The sequence below is a fragment of the Onychostoma macrolepis genome, chromosome 16, assembly GCF_012432095.1.
Source record: "Onychostoma macrolepis isolate SWU-2019 chromosome 16, ASM1243209v1, whole genome shotgun sequence".
In the NCBI taxonomy this organism is placed as follows: Eukaryota; Metazoa; Chordata; class Actinopteri; order Cypriniformes; family Cyprinidae; genus Onychostoma; species Onychostoma macrolepis.
Window position 1 is genome coordinate 4,787,940 of NC_081170.1, and position 13,660 is coordinate 4,801,599.

A 13,660-nucleotide genomic window follows, 5' to 3' on the forward strand; every position below is an offset into this window, starting at 1 on the left:
CCTAACACGCTCTTTAGTGGAACGTTTTGCATGAAGTGTTGGTGAATCTTGTAAAAGAGGTCACATTTTACCCCAAAATTCAAAGAAAAGTAAATTTGATAAAAGGAAATGAAAAAGGAAATTGCAAAAGTCTGGATACATTCTGGCAATGACCAGTTGTAATGTTTATTTATATGAAATTTCTCACTACTTTCTGTCTGGATGACTAATATTTCTCTCTCCTCGTACAGGTTAACAGGATTTCAGGTGCCAGCGCCCGTCACAAGTACCGGATCCATATTTTCCCTGCGACTTACCAGCGACTTCGCTGTAAGCGCCCATGGATTTAAAATATATTATGAAGGTAAGGAACATAACACAGCCTTTAATTTTCTCTGCTATTTATCATGGGTTTTTAGTTCAGAGATGCAAATTGCACACTGTAGCGGTCAATTAAAAGTTTTTCATCACATAAGTGTTTGACAGCAGGCAGTGGGCGTCAAGCAAGAGAAGTGAAAAGCAGTGAATTCATTCCTTAATACTCTAATAGTAACTATTATTAAAGGGGACACATTCTAGTTTTTACGTTTTCCTCCCTAAAATACACTGTATAATGTTAGTCAAGGTTTCTTGCATAAGTCAAACTAGTTTTGGAAGACCAGTTTTGCTGTTGCAGGATCTCTATATGTAAAATATGTCTGTTGGGATTGGCTCACATGCTCTTTCTTTATGAAATGAGTAACACTGCTTACCTTTGGGTTATTTTCTCTGTCAGGTCAAGTACATTTTGCATTGCCCCATCCTTTAATAATTTTAGTTAGTTTACTTTCAGTAGCATTTTAGTTTAAACTAGAAAAAAAAAAAAAATAATAATAATTAAACGCTGGCTTTACAAAGCCTTATCTGAAAGGTTGTTTGAGGTAATTTGAGTAACTGTTTTGAAGTAGGAGAAATATTAGCATTTTGTAGGATCAATACTCAGGACTGTTTGAGGAGCAAGAGTTGCTAGGGATCTGCTGGGTTGCTTTTTTGTTGGTTGCTGGGGTGTTCTGGATGATTGCTAATTCATTGTTCAGGGTGTTGAGTTGCTAGAGTGTTCCTAGGAAGATTTGGTGGTTGCTATGGTGTTCCAAATTATTGGAGATTCTTTGTTCAGGATGTTGATTTGCTAGGGCGTTGCTAGCATGTTTTGGGTGGTTGCTAGGTTGTTCCAAATGAATGCTAGTGTTTTGTTCAGGCTGTTAATTTGCTACAGTGTTGGTAGGTGGCTGCTAGGGTGTTTCAAATAATTGTGAATTCTTTGAGGCGGATAATTTGCTAGGCTGTTGTTAAGTGGTTACTAGTTGTTAGGTGGTTGCTAGGGTATTTTGGTGGTTGCTAGGGTGATCTATACGAATGCCAATTCATTGTTCAGGCTGTTAATTCGTTAGGGCATTGCTTGAGTATTTTGGTGGTTGTTAGGGTGTTCCTAGTCTCGCGTAGCCAGACCTTCAGACTGACGGCTGAAGGTCTGGTAGATGGCAGCTTTCATTGGCTAAGGCCCACCCATCACGCTGTTTGACCGACATGTCAAACAACCAATCACAGTTCATTTCGTTCAGCGTCACGTTTCGGGGTGTGGAAATGTCGCCACAATAACAGTGTGTGAAACTCTCGGATGTATTTTAAAGATTCTATGCTTTAAAACTTAAAATATTTCACAAACTTTTGAAAATCCAGTATTTATTTGATCCTGATAAGCGTTTGTCGTCACAGTTGTAAGCACAACGGCTTTCTACTTTCGTGAGGGGGTTCGGCGCCACGGGATTTTTGTTTCCAGGTGGAATGTTAAAGAACACGACACACACATCTCCCAGAAATCCTGTATAATTCAACCAATCCGATGATGACTTCGACACTCCTGAATTGTTTCCAGATAAGTGTGCCATATGCATCAGACATTTAGCCAACGGTCCGTGGGCGTGATGTCTGAGGCTGAGACTAGGGTGTTCCTAGTGATCGCTAGTTCTTAGTTTAGGCTGTTATTTGCGAGGGCATTGCTAGGCGGATGCTAGGGTGTCCTGAATGATTGCTACAGTATTGCTAGTGTGTTCCGGACAATTGTTAGTTCCTTGTTCAGGATGTGGGCTGCTAGGAGACAGACAAATAAATAGACAGATAGTCAGATGGGCCGTCCAGCAGACAGATGGATGTTAAAATCATTTTGTGTTGCTTGAAGTCCGATTAGCTTGAAAGGTGAAGGAAACCTGAGTCAGAACATCCTGTGCTGAGTTTGATGTATGTGTAGTTTTGAATTCTGTTGTAAATTAGACTGTATTTTAAAACACCAAGAAAAATCTGATTTTCCATTATATGTACCATTTAAAAACGCTAATGTTGTCTGTCTCTGGTCAGCCTAGTTTTGGATCACTTATTTCAGCCCAAATAACTCAGTTCACCCAAAAGGGAATGTTTAATATCTGAGCAGATGTTGTCCTGCAGCATCAAGTTTATTTCAGCCTCTGACCATGATTGGTTGAGTTTGCGAGCGTCTGGGTCATCTACACCCTCAGCGACTGTCATTTCTCAACCACTCGCCATCTTCCATCACTCTCTCCACCTGTTATCCTCCTGACCTGACCACAGCATGCGGCCCCATCTGCTCCATCTTTACAGTCTGAATTATTCAGTCCCATTGACCGGTCTGGGCTTTGGCTCACGCTTTTGTGTTTAATGTGCTTCTGAATTTTATGGGTTTTGGAATATTAATCCTGCAGGTTATTGCACTCCAGACGGCCTGGGATTCCCACTGAATTCACAATGACTTTGTCTCATCGTCATTCATTTCCATAGATTGATGTATGTAATTGAATTTGAGGCTCCTTTGAGCATTTTTTTAAGAGATATATTGCTAGGGTATTTTGGATGGTTGTCAGATGATTATGGCCAAGTCTCTTACTTGTGAAGTCTGTTGACCACCATAATATTCTTGGGGGTCTACTGGTCCCAACATTAGTTTGGTTATTGCAAAGTCCAAAGAGCCCACCTGGTCTCTATGATTTTTTGGCACAGTTTGTTATGTGTTCTAGGTAGTTGCCAGGGTATTTTGGACAGTTGATAGATGATTATTGCTAAGTCTCGTACTTTTAAAGTCTGTTGACCACCACAATATTCTTGGGGGTTTATTGGTCCCATCTGGTTTGGTTGATGTGTCCAAAGAGCCCACCAGGTCTCTAGGAATTTTGGCATGTTTAGTGGGAAGTTCTGTGGTTTATATGTAATTTTGGATGGTTTTCAGGTGATTGCCCCCAAGGCTCTATGAAATTCTTCAAGGTCTATGGGTCCCAACATGGGTCAGTGAGTGAAAAGAGCCCAACTGGTCTCTATGGTTTTTTTTATTGGCACAGTTTTTAATATGTTCTAGGTGGATGGTTGCTAGAGGATTATTGCCAAGACTCTTAAAGTCTGCTGACCACCGTAATATTCTTGGGGGTCTATTGGTCCCAATTAGTTTGGCTAATGAGTCCAAAGAGCCCACAAGGTCTGTATGATGTTTTGGCATGGTTTGTAGGGTATTTTAGGTAGTTGCTAGGTCTTTGCTAGGGTATCTTGGATGGTTTCCATGTGATTGCCCCCAAGTATTTATATAATTCTTTGGAGTCTATAAGTCCCAAGATGGGTCAATGAGGGAAATGTGCCCACCATAATCTCTTTGATGTTTTGGAACAGTTTATAGGGTGTTTTAAGTATTTGCTAAGTGGTTGCTAGAGAATTTTGAATGGTTGCTGGGTGATTGATATTCATGGGGGTTCATGAGTCCTAACATAAATATATATGTTTTTTTGCATGGTTTTTATGGTCTTCTAGGAGGTTGGTATGGTATTTTAGATGGTTGCTTGATGATTGTACCCAAGTCTCTTTGATAATCTTGGGAGTTAATAAGTGGATAAATGTAGGGTAGGGTGTTCTAAATAGTTGGTAGGGTATTTTGAATGGATTCTAGGTGATTGCTCTCAGGTCTCTTTGACATTCTTGTGAGTCAAAACATGGGTCATTAGGTCAAAAGTCATTAAGTTAAAAAACCCTTGTCTTGTTTGTAGGATGTTCTACGAAGTTTCAGTGGTGTTTTGTGGTATTTTTAGTCCACCAGGTGAAATTATATGTCCAATCTGTTAAAATCTCCATGAAATTATTTGGGGTCTATGGGTTGCAACATAAGTCAATTAGTAAAAATTCATCTTTTTTTTTTTTTTTTGGCATGGTTTGTAGGGTGTTCTAGGTGGTTGCTAGGGTATTTGGTCTCTTTGATATTATTGGAGTTTTATGAGTCCCAACATTAGGTCAGTGAGTCAAAAGAACCCACTTTTGTTTTTATAATTTTTCTTAGTGCAGTTTGCAGGATGTTCGAGGTAATTTCTAGGGTGTTTTGGGTCCACCAAGCGAAATTGTATGTCTGATCCTTTAGAAAAGCAAAAACACACCAACAAGTCCTGTGATTTCAGGTATAATTTCTGTCCGTAGTGCAAACATTGAGGGGTTAAGGGTTATGACTCTTAGCAAGCAGCAATAACAAGGGATTGGTTCATGTCCAATGGTTTTAATGTGCTAGTGATTCAACATTTATGAGAGAGAGATGGACACACACCGGGGAAAAGAAATCTCATTTTGGTTCCTGTCAGTTTTCTGTCACGTCAGAACAACTGAAACCATGTTTGACAGTCAGTGCGTGCGCTTTGATTAATGTGTCTATTGCCATCCAGTACGAGCCAGCTTCTTAGTATAGAGATAGATGCAAAACCTCAACCTTTCTGTCTGCCCTTCAATTGAATGCCAATGACTCTGGAAATACCATATGTCACGATCAACATGCTAATGTTCGGTCATCACAACGTGCATTAATGGTCCTCCCTGCAGAGCCTCTAGCCATCTAAATGCTAGGACAGGCCAAAACATTGATTCGGAAACATTTTCTGGGATGACTAAAGAGCGCTCGTTTATGGAAATGTGAGCAAAACGAAAACACAGCAGAAATGGCAGCACTCTTTGTCAACCTTTGAAATTTGCTGCTCATGGCCTATTGCGTCGTAATGTCTCTGAAATACATTTACGCTCTCTGGTGACCCGTGAAATCTGCCTGTCTTTGGGTTCCTGGTGGCCCCGTCCCTGTGGGTCCTGTGAAGGTTTTTGGTGGTGTTTGAGGATTGCTTGTATGCAAAAACAGCTCAATAATTCTGAATGCACCGAGACTTGTGACACGCTCCCAGGGAAAGAATGCTGTGTGCTGAAGTGTGCTCAGCGTTGCAATATAGACGCTCTGACAAACTTCCATCATCTTCAAGGGCGGCAAAGTCATTAGATGTATAGAGGGATGAATGGCTCATCTCCTGGGATCAGCCTGTGGTAATTACCTCAGCGGTTTGCCTACTATACTCTCAGTGCTCAGTCCAGATGTATGAATGCATATAATTTTAAATGAGAATAGATAGTAAAGGCGATCTGTGTAAATTCTGCAGCATGAGAGGCACAGAATTGCAGAAATAATAATTGGTTTCCAACAGGCCAATGTCTCTGCATATTATTGGTCTGCCAGATAGACCATAGGCTCACGTGATTGGTGAGGTGTTATGTTGCTGTGTTGGGTTGGTTATGGATACTCAAAAAAGAAAAGAAAAGGAAAAATTCTTTTTTTTAAAAAGAAAATATTTTTGATATATTTCTAATATATAATTATATCATCATGTTTTTTTTCCCTTTGAACTTTGAAATTATATGTCGTCAACATTAGCCTTGACATTTTTGACTTCTGAAATCTTTTTTCATTTTTTAACTTTAATCTTTTTTCCTCCTAAAATATCCTCTTTTCTAGCAAATTCAATTCCAGAAATACAGTACAAAATGATGAACTGTTTCACTTTGACTTGTTTAACTTGTTTTGAAAATCACATTATTGAGCTGAATTTATGAATAATCATTAAAAGTCAGTATTTTTTTTTTTTTAGCTTGAACTTTTACATCTAGATATTTAGGCTATGTCTATAAATTTGATGTTTGTTTCACACATTTCATTTTAATTCTTTGAAATATCAACATCTGACGTGTCACAGAATTTTCTTTAGCTTCACTTTCTCCAACTTTACATATATTTTTGAGCCAAATTAATCAACAATCATTTCAGGAGGTTGATGTTTTTGTTTTTTAACTTTGCTAAATGTATCTAATAGACCTTATCAATGTATTTATTGGTTATTATGGTTACAAATAAAAGTGTAAAGGCTCCAATTTGAGGGAAGACTGCAAATAATGGCGGTCCTATTCTCTTAGGTGATTTGAGATAAAAGTGTCCTTATAGTGTTTCTGGTGGTCTTTTCACAGACACTTTGGGAGCTATTATGAACATCTCCAGCAAGCACAAGTGGGATCAAAATAGCGGCCATTTCTCATAATAAGAGAGCTGGGGTCAGTCGCGAGGGGCTCTCTCTGTTCAATGGAATCTATCTGAGCTGTTTCTGATTGAAAAGAATATCCCTGGTTCAATACAAGTTAAGCTGTTGACAGCGTCTGTGACATGCTGTCGATTACCACAGATAATTATTTTGACGCATCTGTCAATTTTGGAAGACAAACATCTGTGTTTACTTGAATGCACTTATATTAGTAGTTTGTATGGCAAAAAGGGTTTAGATGCAGATTTTATTTTTTAATGTATAAAAATAGAGTAGAATAGAATAGAGTAGAACTTTATTGTCATTGTTTAGGAACAATAAAATACAGTTTAGCAGCTCTTCAGATTAGCAGGTAACACAGTATGACAGTGTTTATGAAAAATAAATATATATAAATAAATATTTGGTAACACTTAATTTTAAGGTGTCATAATACAGAGTAATTACCTAATTAAGTTCTTGGTAGTAGTCGTTGTACTTACATGAAACGGATTGTACTTACGATGTAACTAAGTTATGGAACAGCCTGTAATTACTGTTTGTAATTATGTAGATGTAATAGGCAGCTACTGTTACACATATGTAACAGTCCGAGTCTGTTACACAGCTACTTGTACACTTAAGTACAATCAGGGGCGGACTTAGCGATTTTGGGGCTCTAAGCAAATTCCAGGTATGGGGCCCCCATACAATAACTATGTGTCCTTTTATGCTTAACCCCTATTTTGCTCGCTCGCTCTAGTTTTTAGTTTATTTATCCAATTATTAGTCAACTTGCTGCTGTTCTAAAGCCAAATTACCTTATTTTTTTGTTTCGGATCACAAAAGGAAGACATTATCAAAAAAATAAATAAAGAAAAAAAGAAAAGAAAAATGCGTGCACTTGTCCATTTAATAAATTGTAAAAATTTTCAACATTTTTACAAACATAAAATTCCCATGCAACTCATTCCATATTCCAAGTGTTTATAACCCTTATTTTGCTTATCTCGCTCTAGTTTATAGTTTATTTGTACCGTCACAACCAGTAATTTGTCAACTTGATGCTGTTCTAAAGCCATTCTACCTTATTTTTTGACATTACAAATGACGCCATTATCCAAAAAAAAAAAAAACTTGCACTTGTCCATTTAATAAATTGTAAACCTTTCCAGTCTTTTTACAAACATAAAATTATCCCAGGCAACTCATTATATATTCCAAGTGTTCTGAAGGCATACTGTAGGCTTTGCCGAGAAACAAATCGAAAATGAAACCTATTATTAAGGGAAAATCTCCAGTCATTGCATTCATTCATTTATACGAGTACGCGGCAGTTTGCGCCGGTGCGCCTAGGAGAAGCATACAAGAGAGTCATTTTGAAACATCAAGATAAATAAAATTGTGACTTGAAACACAATACTTTCTTTACTGAGGTGAATATCTCTGTTCTGACAGTCAGATAGCCTAGAATGCGCGCAAAGAGCACTCCCTCATAATCACTATAGCTGTCACTCACTTCAATTCATTGCGATCTCACGACGTTCTGTTAATAAACTCTACACTGCACAATTAATCTCTTATTTACATCGTATCTACACTTTGTTATAATGAGATGATCCCCGACCTTGCAGAACTCAGCATTTGACAAAAACTCGGCATTTTGATCAGTAAGTGAATTCTAACTTAAACACTTCTGGTCACTGCGTTCAAGAAATCAGCGCACATGTCTGTGAACGGCTACATTGCTCAACGCTGCAAATATGTTTCGGCAATATCAGATGGGGCCCCCTGATTCCCCGGGGCCCTAAGCGGCCACTTACCTCGCTTATTGGTTAAGTCTGCCCCTGAGTACAATCTTGATGCACTTTATTTTAAGTAGCATATGCCTGTGTAATATTCTGTAATTTTAATGTTATTAGAAAGGTATTACATGTATTTAAGCTGTGTACTGGTGGGTTAAATCAAACTAAGGTGCAGCTGGATAAGGTGTACTGTATAGATACACATGAAGTACACTTAAGTACAATCTTGATACACTTTATTTTAAGTAGCTTATGTCTGTGTACTTACATTTATAGTTGTGTTGTATAAAGTCTGCAACACATATGTAACAATCTTTTGGTTACATAAGTAGCTGTGTAACAGTAGCTGCCTATTACATCTACATAATCACAAACTGTAATTACAGGCTGTTCCATAACCTTAGTTACATGGTAAGTAATTTTTTTTTTAATGTAAGTACAACAGCTACTACTAAGTACTTAACTAGGTAATTACTCTGTATTATGGACACCTTAAAATAAAAGTGTTACCAAATATTTCAAATAAATATTATTTGAAAGTATAAAGTCATCTTAAGTGCACTTTTAGCAGTTGGACTACTTTTCTGGGTGAATTAATGTCTTGTTATTCCTTCCATCAGCGCTTTGCAGATGTTTACACCCCTTTGCTTTAGTCTCCAAGTGCATGAGAATTTACCAACTTCACAGTCATGACAGGAGTTGTGAATTGAATGTAAATTGACACAAGTCAGTAGTAAGTGACTTTACAACAATAGTCTCATATTAACATGTATATGTTTAGTTATAGTGACTATACTTTTAAAACAGTCTGTATTGTAATGATTTTCTTTAACATTTTTACTCAGATTTCAGTTGCAAATGCATTACTGTACACATGCATTTGTTTGTTTGGTAAAAGTACAATATAAAAGAATGTATGTACACACTAAGTGCATTGTATCAAATTAAAAACCACTTATAAAGTGGGTCCATTTGCTTTCTCAAGCTGAGGCACAAGCCAATTTTTTTCTGTCCAAGTTGACAGCAGGTCACAGATTCTGTCCATAGAGCTTAAGTTGTACTGAATCGGGAACATTATTGGATACATTGGCAGCAACAGACAGGCTAGTGCTTCCACAGTTCTGTAAATGTCAATGCAGATCACCCAACAACATTCATTATGACAGAGAGGTGTCGTTTGTCACGAGTGCTGGAGGTATAACCTGCCGTGAGTAGTTATGACAGGCCACATGCCATGCTTATGTCATGTTTATGTTTGTATTTATTGTGGAAGCTGTCATGTTAAGCGATGACAGGTAAAACAGCACACTCTCCTGCTGTGCTCCATAAATCAGATGCTTGTTGCAAAGGCCACCGCGGTGGATGTGAAGGTAAACACAGGAGGATTGAGCACACCAAGTCTTAGCGGTTTCTTAGATAGTTATCTGTGGAGTGACACTTCAATGGTGTGCAGTGACCGCCACATACCCGTGTGTAGTATTTCATCAAGATGAAACAGGGTTTACAATCTATTTTACTTTCCTAATGTGACATTTCTGAGTATAACAGGATATTCAGTGATCTAAAATGTAGGGAAGGACTTAGTTTGGAATTCATTGGGTTGTATAAAAGTGGTGTTATATGGGCAAATTGATTCTGAACTATAAAAAGTGTTTATTTTTGTGTGTTATAAAATAAATGTGTAATAAGAAATTTGAATGTCATTTATTTTGATTTGATTGACATCTGACATGTGGATGTTCTACTGTATTTCTGTGGTTTTTAGCTGTTGCGTCACAGGTCTTTCTGAAGGGTCATCGACAGCAAAATAGGCTTATTATGGGAAAACATTTCCCATATCATTTGTTATGTGTCCGATAATACAGTATTTTGGCGCAAATTCATTAGTCACTAGGGAGAAGCCAGCCAAATTAGACCGATGCCAGCATGAGCATGTTGCTGGATATCCTCTCATCCTACGCAAAGTGAAATAAAATATGACCCAGACTAGAATAAATATGAATATAGAGCATGCAGCCATCGAAAGCCACTCATGTTGATAGTTATTTTTTTGATTTTAATGTGTATATGGTTGGGGCTATGCAATTAATGATGGATGGAAGATAGACTAGTGGATGGATGGATGGATGGAGCAGTGTATTGTTGGGTCTATGCAATTTTTGATGAATGAATTGATGAATGATAGATTGGTGGATGTATTTATTGATGAATGGATGAATGATTTGTGGATGGATCAATATCGTGGATGGATTATAGATTGGTAGGAGCAGTGTATGGATGGAGCAGTGTATTGTTGCTTATGCAATTTATGATGAATGGATGGATTAATAGATGGATGGATGGATGGAGCAGTATATTGTTGGGTCTGCAATTTATGATGGATGCATGATTGATAGAATGAATGGATGAATGTTAGATTGATGGATGGATTGATAGATGAATGGATCGATCATAGATGGATGTATGGATGAATGATAGATTGGTGGATGGATTTATGGATGGATGGTTTAATAAAGTTTATTTATGGATAGATGGATGGAGGGATGGATGGAGGAGCAGTATATTGTTGGGTCAATGCAATTTTTGATAGATGAATGATAGACTGGTGGATAGATTTGTGGGTGATGGATTGATTATAGATTGGTGTTAATGGATAGATAGAATGGATGGATAGAGTAGTATATTGTTGGGCCTGTGCAATTCATGATGGATGGGTGATAGATTGATAGATTGGATGGATGGATGGATGGAGCAGTGTAGTATTGGGCCTGTGCAGTTCATGATGGATGGATGGATAGATAGAGAGATAGATAGAAGTATGGATAGATGGATAGTTTGAATTTGTACAACAAAAAAAATAGTGCTGAGTCTTTGGTTTCCAGAGTAAAATCTACCCCGTAAAACAGAACTAGTTCAGAACTGCTGCTGTATTTCACATCAATAGGCTTGTATTTCCACAAATCACAACTCCTGAGTAGCAATTACAAGGAATGGCCTCTTTCTAAAAGTAATTTCCAACTCCAAATGTCGCACTCCACCAGTATCCTGCCCATCAGTCCGAGCGCCTGTAGTACAATCAAACAGACTCCTTTGTCATGTCTCTGTTTGTATTTGAGTTTTTTTTTTTTTCAGTCTGTTGAGGGACCAGGTTTGTAATTGCTTCTTTGGAACAGGGGAAGAAAAATAAATAATCCTCTCTCAAAGGTAATACTTCAACACACTTTCTGTACTAAGCCTGATTCATTTCCACTCCGGGCCATTTATTTGACTGCCATAATATAGAAAGCCACAGAGTACAACCTGTCGTAATGAACAGGAAATGCCTCCATTACCCCAGATCACGGGCGTAAAGCTCAGTGGGACTATACGTGAGCGGAGATGAGCTGACAGATGTGCCATGTTCCTATGCAGAGAGTCACACAGGACAACAGAGAGAGTGAGCGATGATGGTCGCGAGCGGCATTTGATCAACTTCAGCTGCTTTCGTTTAAGCAAGGGAGCTCCCGATCGCAAACCGAATGGAAAACGTGTTTGCGCAAACGTTGGTGCCAAAGTGCACGCTCTGTTGTTAAAGGTAGATTAAGAAAAGTAGGATCTGTCTCATTGAGTGACATGGAGATAATGGTCTCGCTGGTGTGAAGTGACGGGGTTTTAAGACACTTTAAGTCTAAGACTTTAGAGCACAAATTGAGATGAAATTAATGGTTCACTGACTGTGTACCAGGGAGCAAATGCACTGCCATATCATTCTAGCTGCTAAACGCCGTCTATAAATCATCTGCTAAAGTTGTAATTTTGCACGTCTGCTGGTTTTAAAGGGTCACTTTTTATACTTGCATAACTCTAATGCAGAAGCACATTAGTGAAATGCATTAAAGTGCATTATACTTTCTAATGTAAAACTATAAGGACCTTTAAAAGATATTTGTTGTGTTCTTCACATGCTGTGCAGATGCTATTATATGCATTTTCGCTCTAGATGACATGATAAATTCTTTAATTTATGGTGCCATTTCCTAATATTCAGTGCTTCTGTCTCAAAACATTTATTTCTGTGGTGACAGGAATCAGAATACAGCAAGTTAGGGTTCATGTCATGTCACAATGTTTTTTTTTTTTTTTTTGTGTAAGGCATTTGTGTGGCTGTGTCAGTGTTTGAAGCACAACAAATTACAAATACAGTCTGATCTGTACTATTGTATGCTTTGTACTACTGTTATATATACTTTTATATTGTACTACTGCATAGTGTTGCCCTTTTTCTTATGCCCCATGTTCAGTACATGCTTTTTTAAATGATTGCAACCAATTCAAATATTTGAAAAGTATCAAAGAACAGTCCAATAAGGTGTGGGAGTCACTATCAAGCACCACTTGAAGGCGGGACATCCTGTTCTGACACATGGTCACAGGCGCACATGGTGTGAGAAAAAGGCAAGATTATTTTCTTTAGTAATCTTATTTAAAATGACATAAACTGTACAAAAAAAATATATGTGTGTGTATGAACTTTTGTCAGGTTTTATGATTTTTATTTTATTTTGCATGTTCAGAAATTCAGTATTTCTTTTCGTTGCCTCAGGGCAACGTTATGCAGTAAGGGGTAAAGAAGCAGGGGTCCACAGCTCCCATCCCTAAGCAGGATTTCCCATTGACAAATACATACGGGCAAATAATGTGTAACAAAAAGGGAAGATGCAAGTTTCCTGGGTGCACAGGAACACCCAAAGTGATGTGCAAAAAGTGCAACATGCACCACAAGTTTAACACAGAGTAAAATCTCATTCCATGAAGTACATGATATGACATGACACACTATATCAGGGCTGGGAAACTTCGGTCCTGGAGGGCCACTGTCCTGCAGAGTTAGCTCCAACCCTAATCAAACACATCAGAACCAGCTAATGAATGTATTTTAAGATCATTCGAAAGCTACAGGCAGGTGTGTTTAATTAGGTTTGGAGCCAAACTCTGCAAGCCAGTGGCCCTCCAGGACCGAAGTTTCCCAGGCCCGCACTATGATACAAACCTACGTCTGTATCAAATGCAATACATCAATGCGTTTCAAGTGTTTTTCCCTTTTCACTTATTGATTTCTTGACATTTTTTTGACAGATTTGTGATTTTGTATTGCTCTCTGGACATTGTCCTATGATATGTGAATGGAGAATTTCCTTCGTGATTTTGCACCTTTGTTGCATAACATTGCCCTGAGGCAACGAAAAAAATATTTTGGGATGGGGGGTGAGGGGTGGTCAAAAAAAGTTTTATCAATAAAATGTTCCAAAATAAACCAAAAAATTATATAATTTTGATATAATGATATAATGAAATAATTTTTTATCATGTACCATCAAAATTCATGCAGTAGACATTCAGGACACATTAAATTGATCAAAAGCGACAGTAAAGACATTTATAAAGTTACAAAAGATTTCGGTTTCAAATAAATGCTGTTCTTTTGAGCTTTCTATA

At 37.9% G+C, this 13,660-nt stretch overlaps 1 protein-coding gene across 2 annotated transcripts in view; it reads left to right on the forward strand.

Annotated features, from left to right (window-relative positions):
- Positions 1–13,660, forward strand: part of csmd3a (CUB and Sushi multiple domains 3a) — a 288,864-nt gene that overhangs the window by 40,159 nt on the left and 235,045 nt on the right. For both annotated transcript variants that reach the window (XM_058747031.1, XM_058747032.1), the window contains exon 3: positions 231–343. In XM_058747031.1, coding sequence (XP_058603014.1) covers positions 231–343 — 113 coding nt within the window. The remainder of the gene's footprint in view (positions 1–230; positions 344–13,660) is intronic.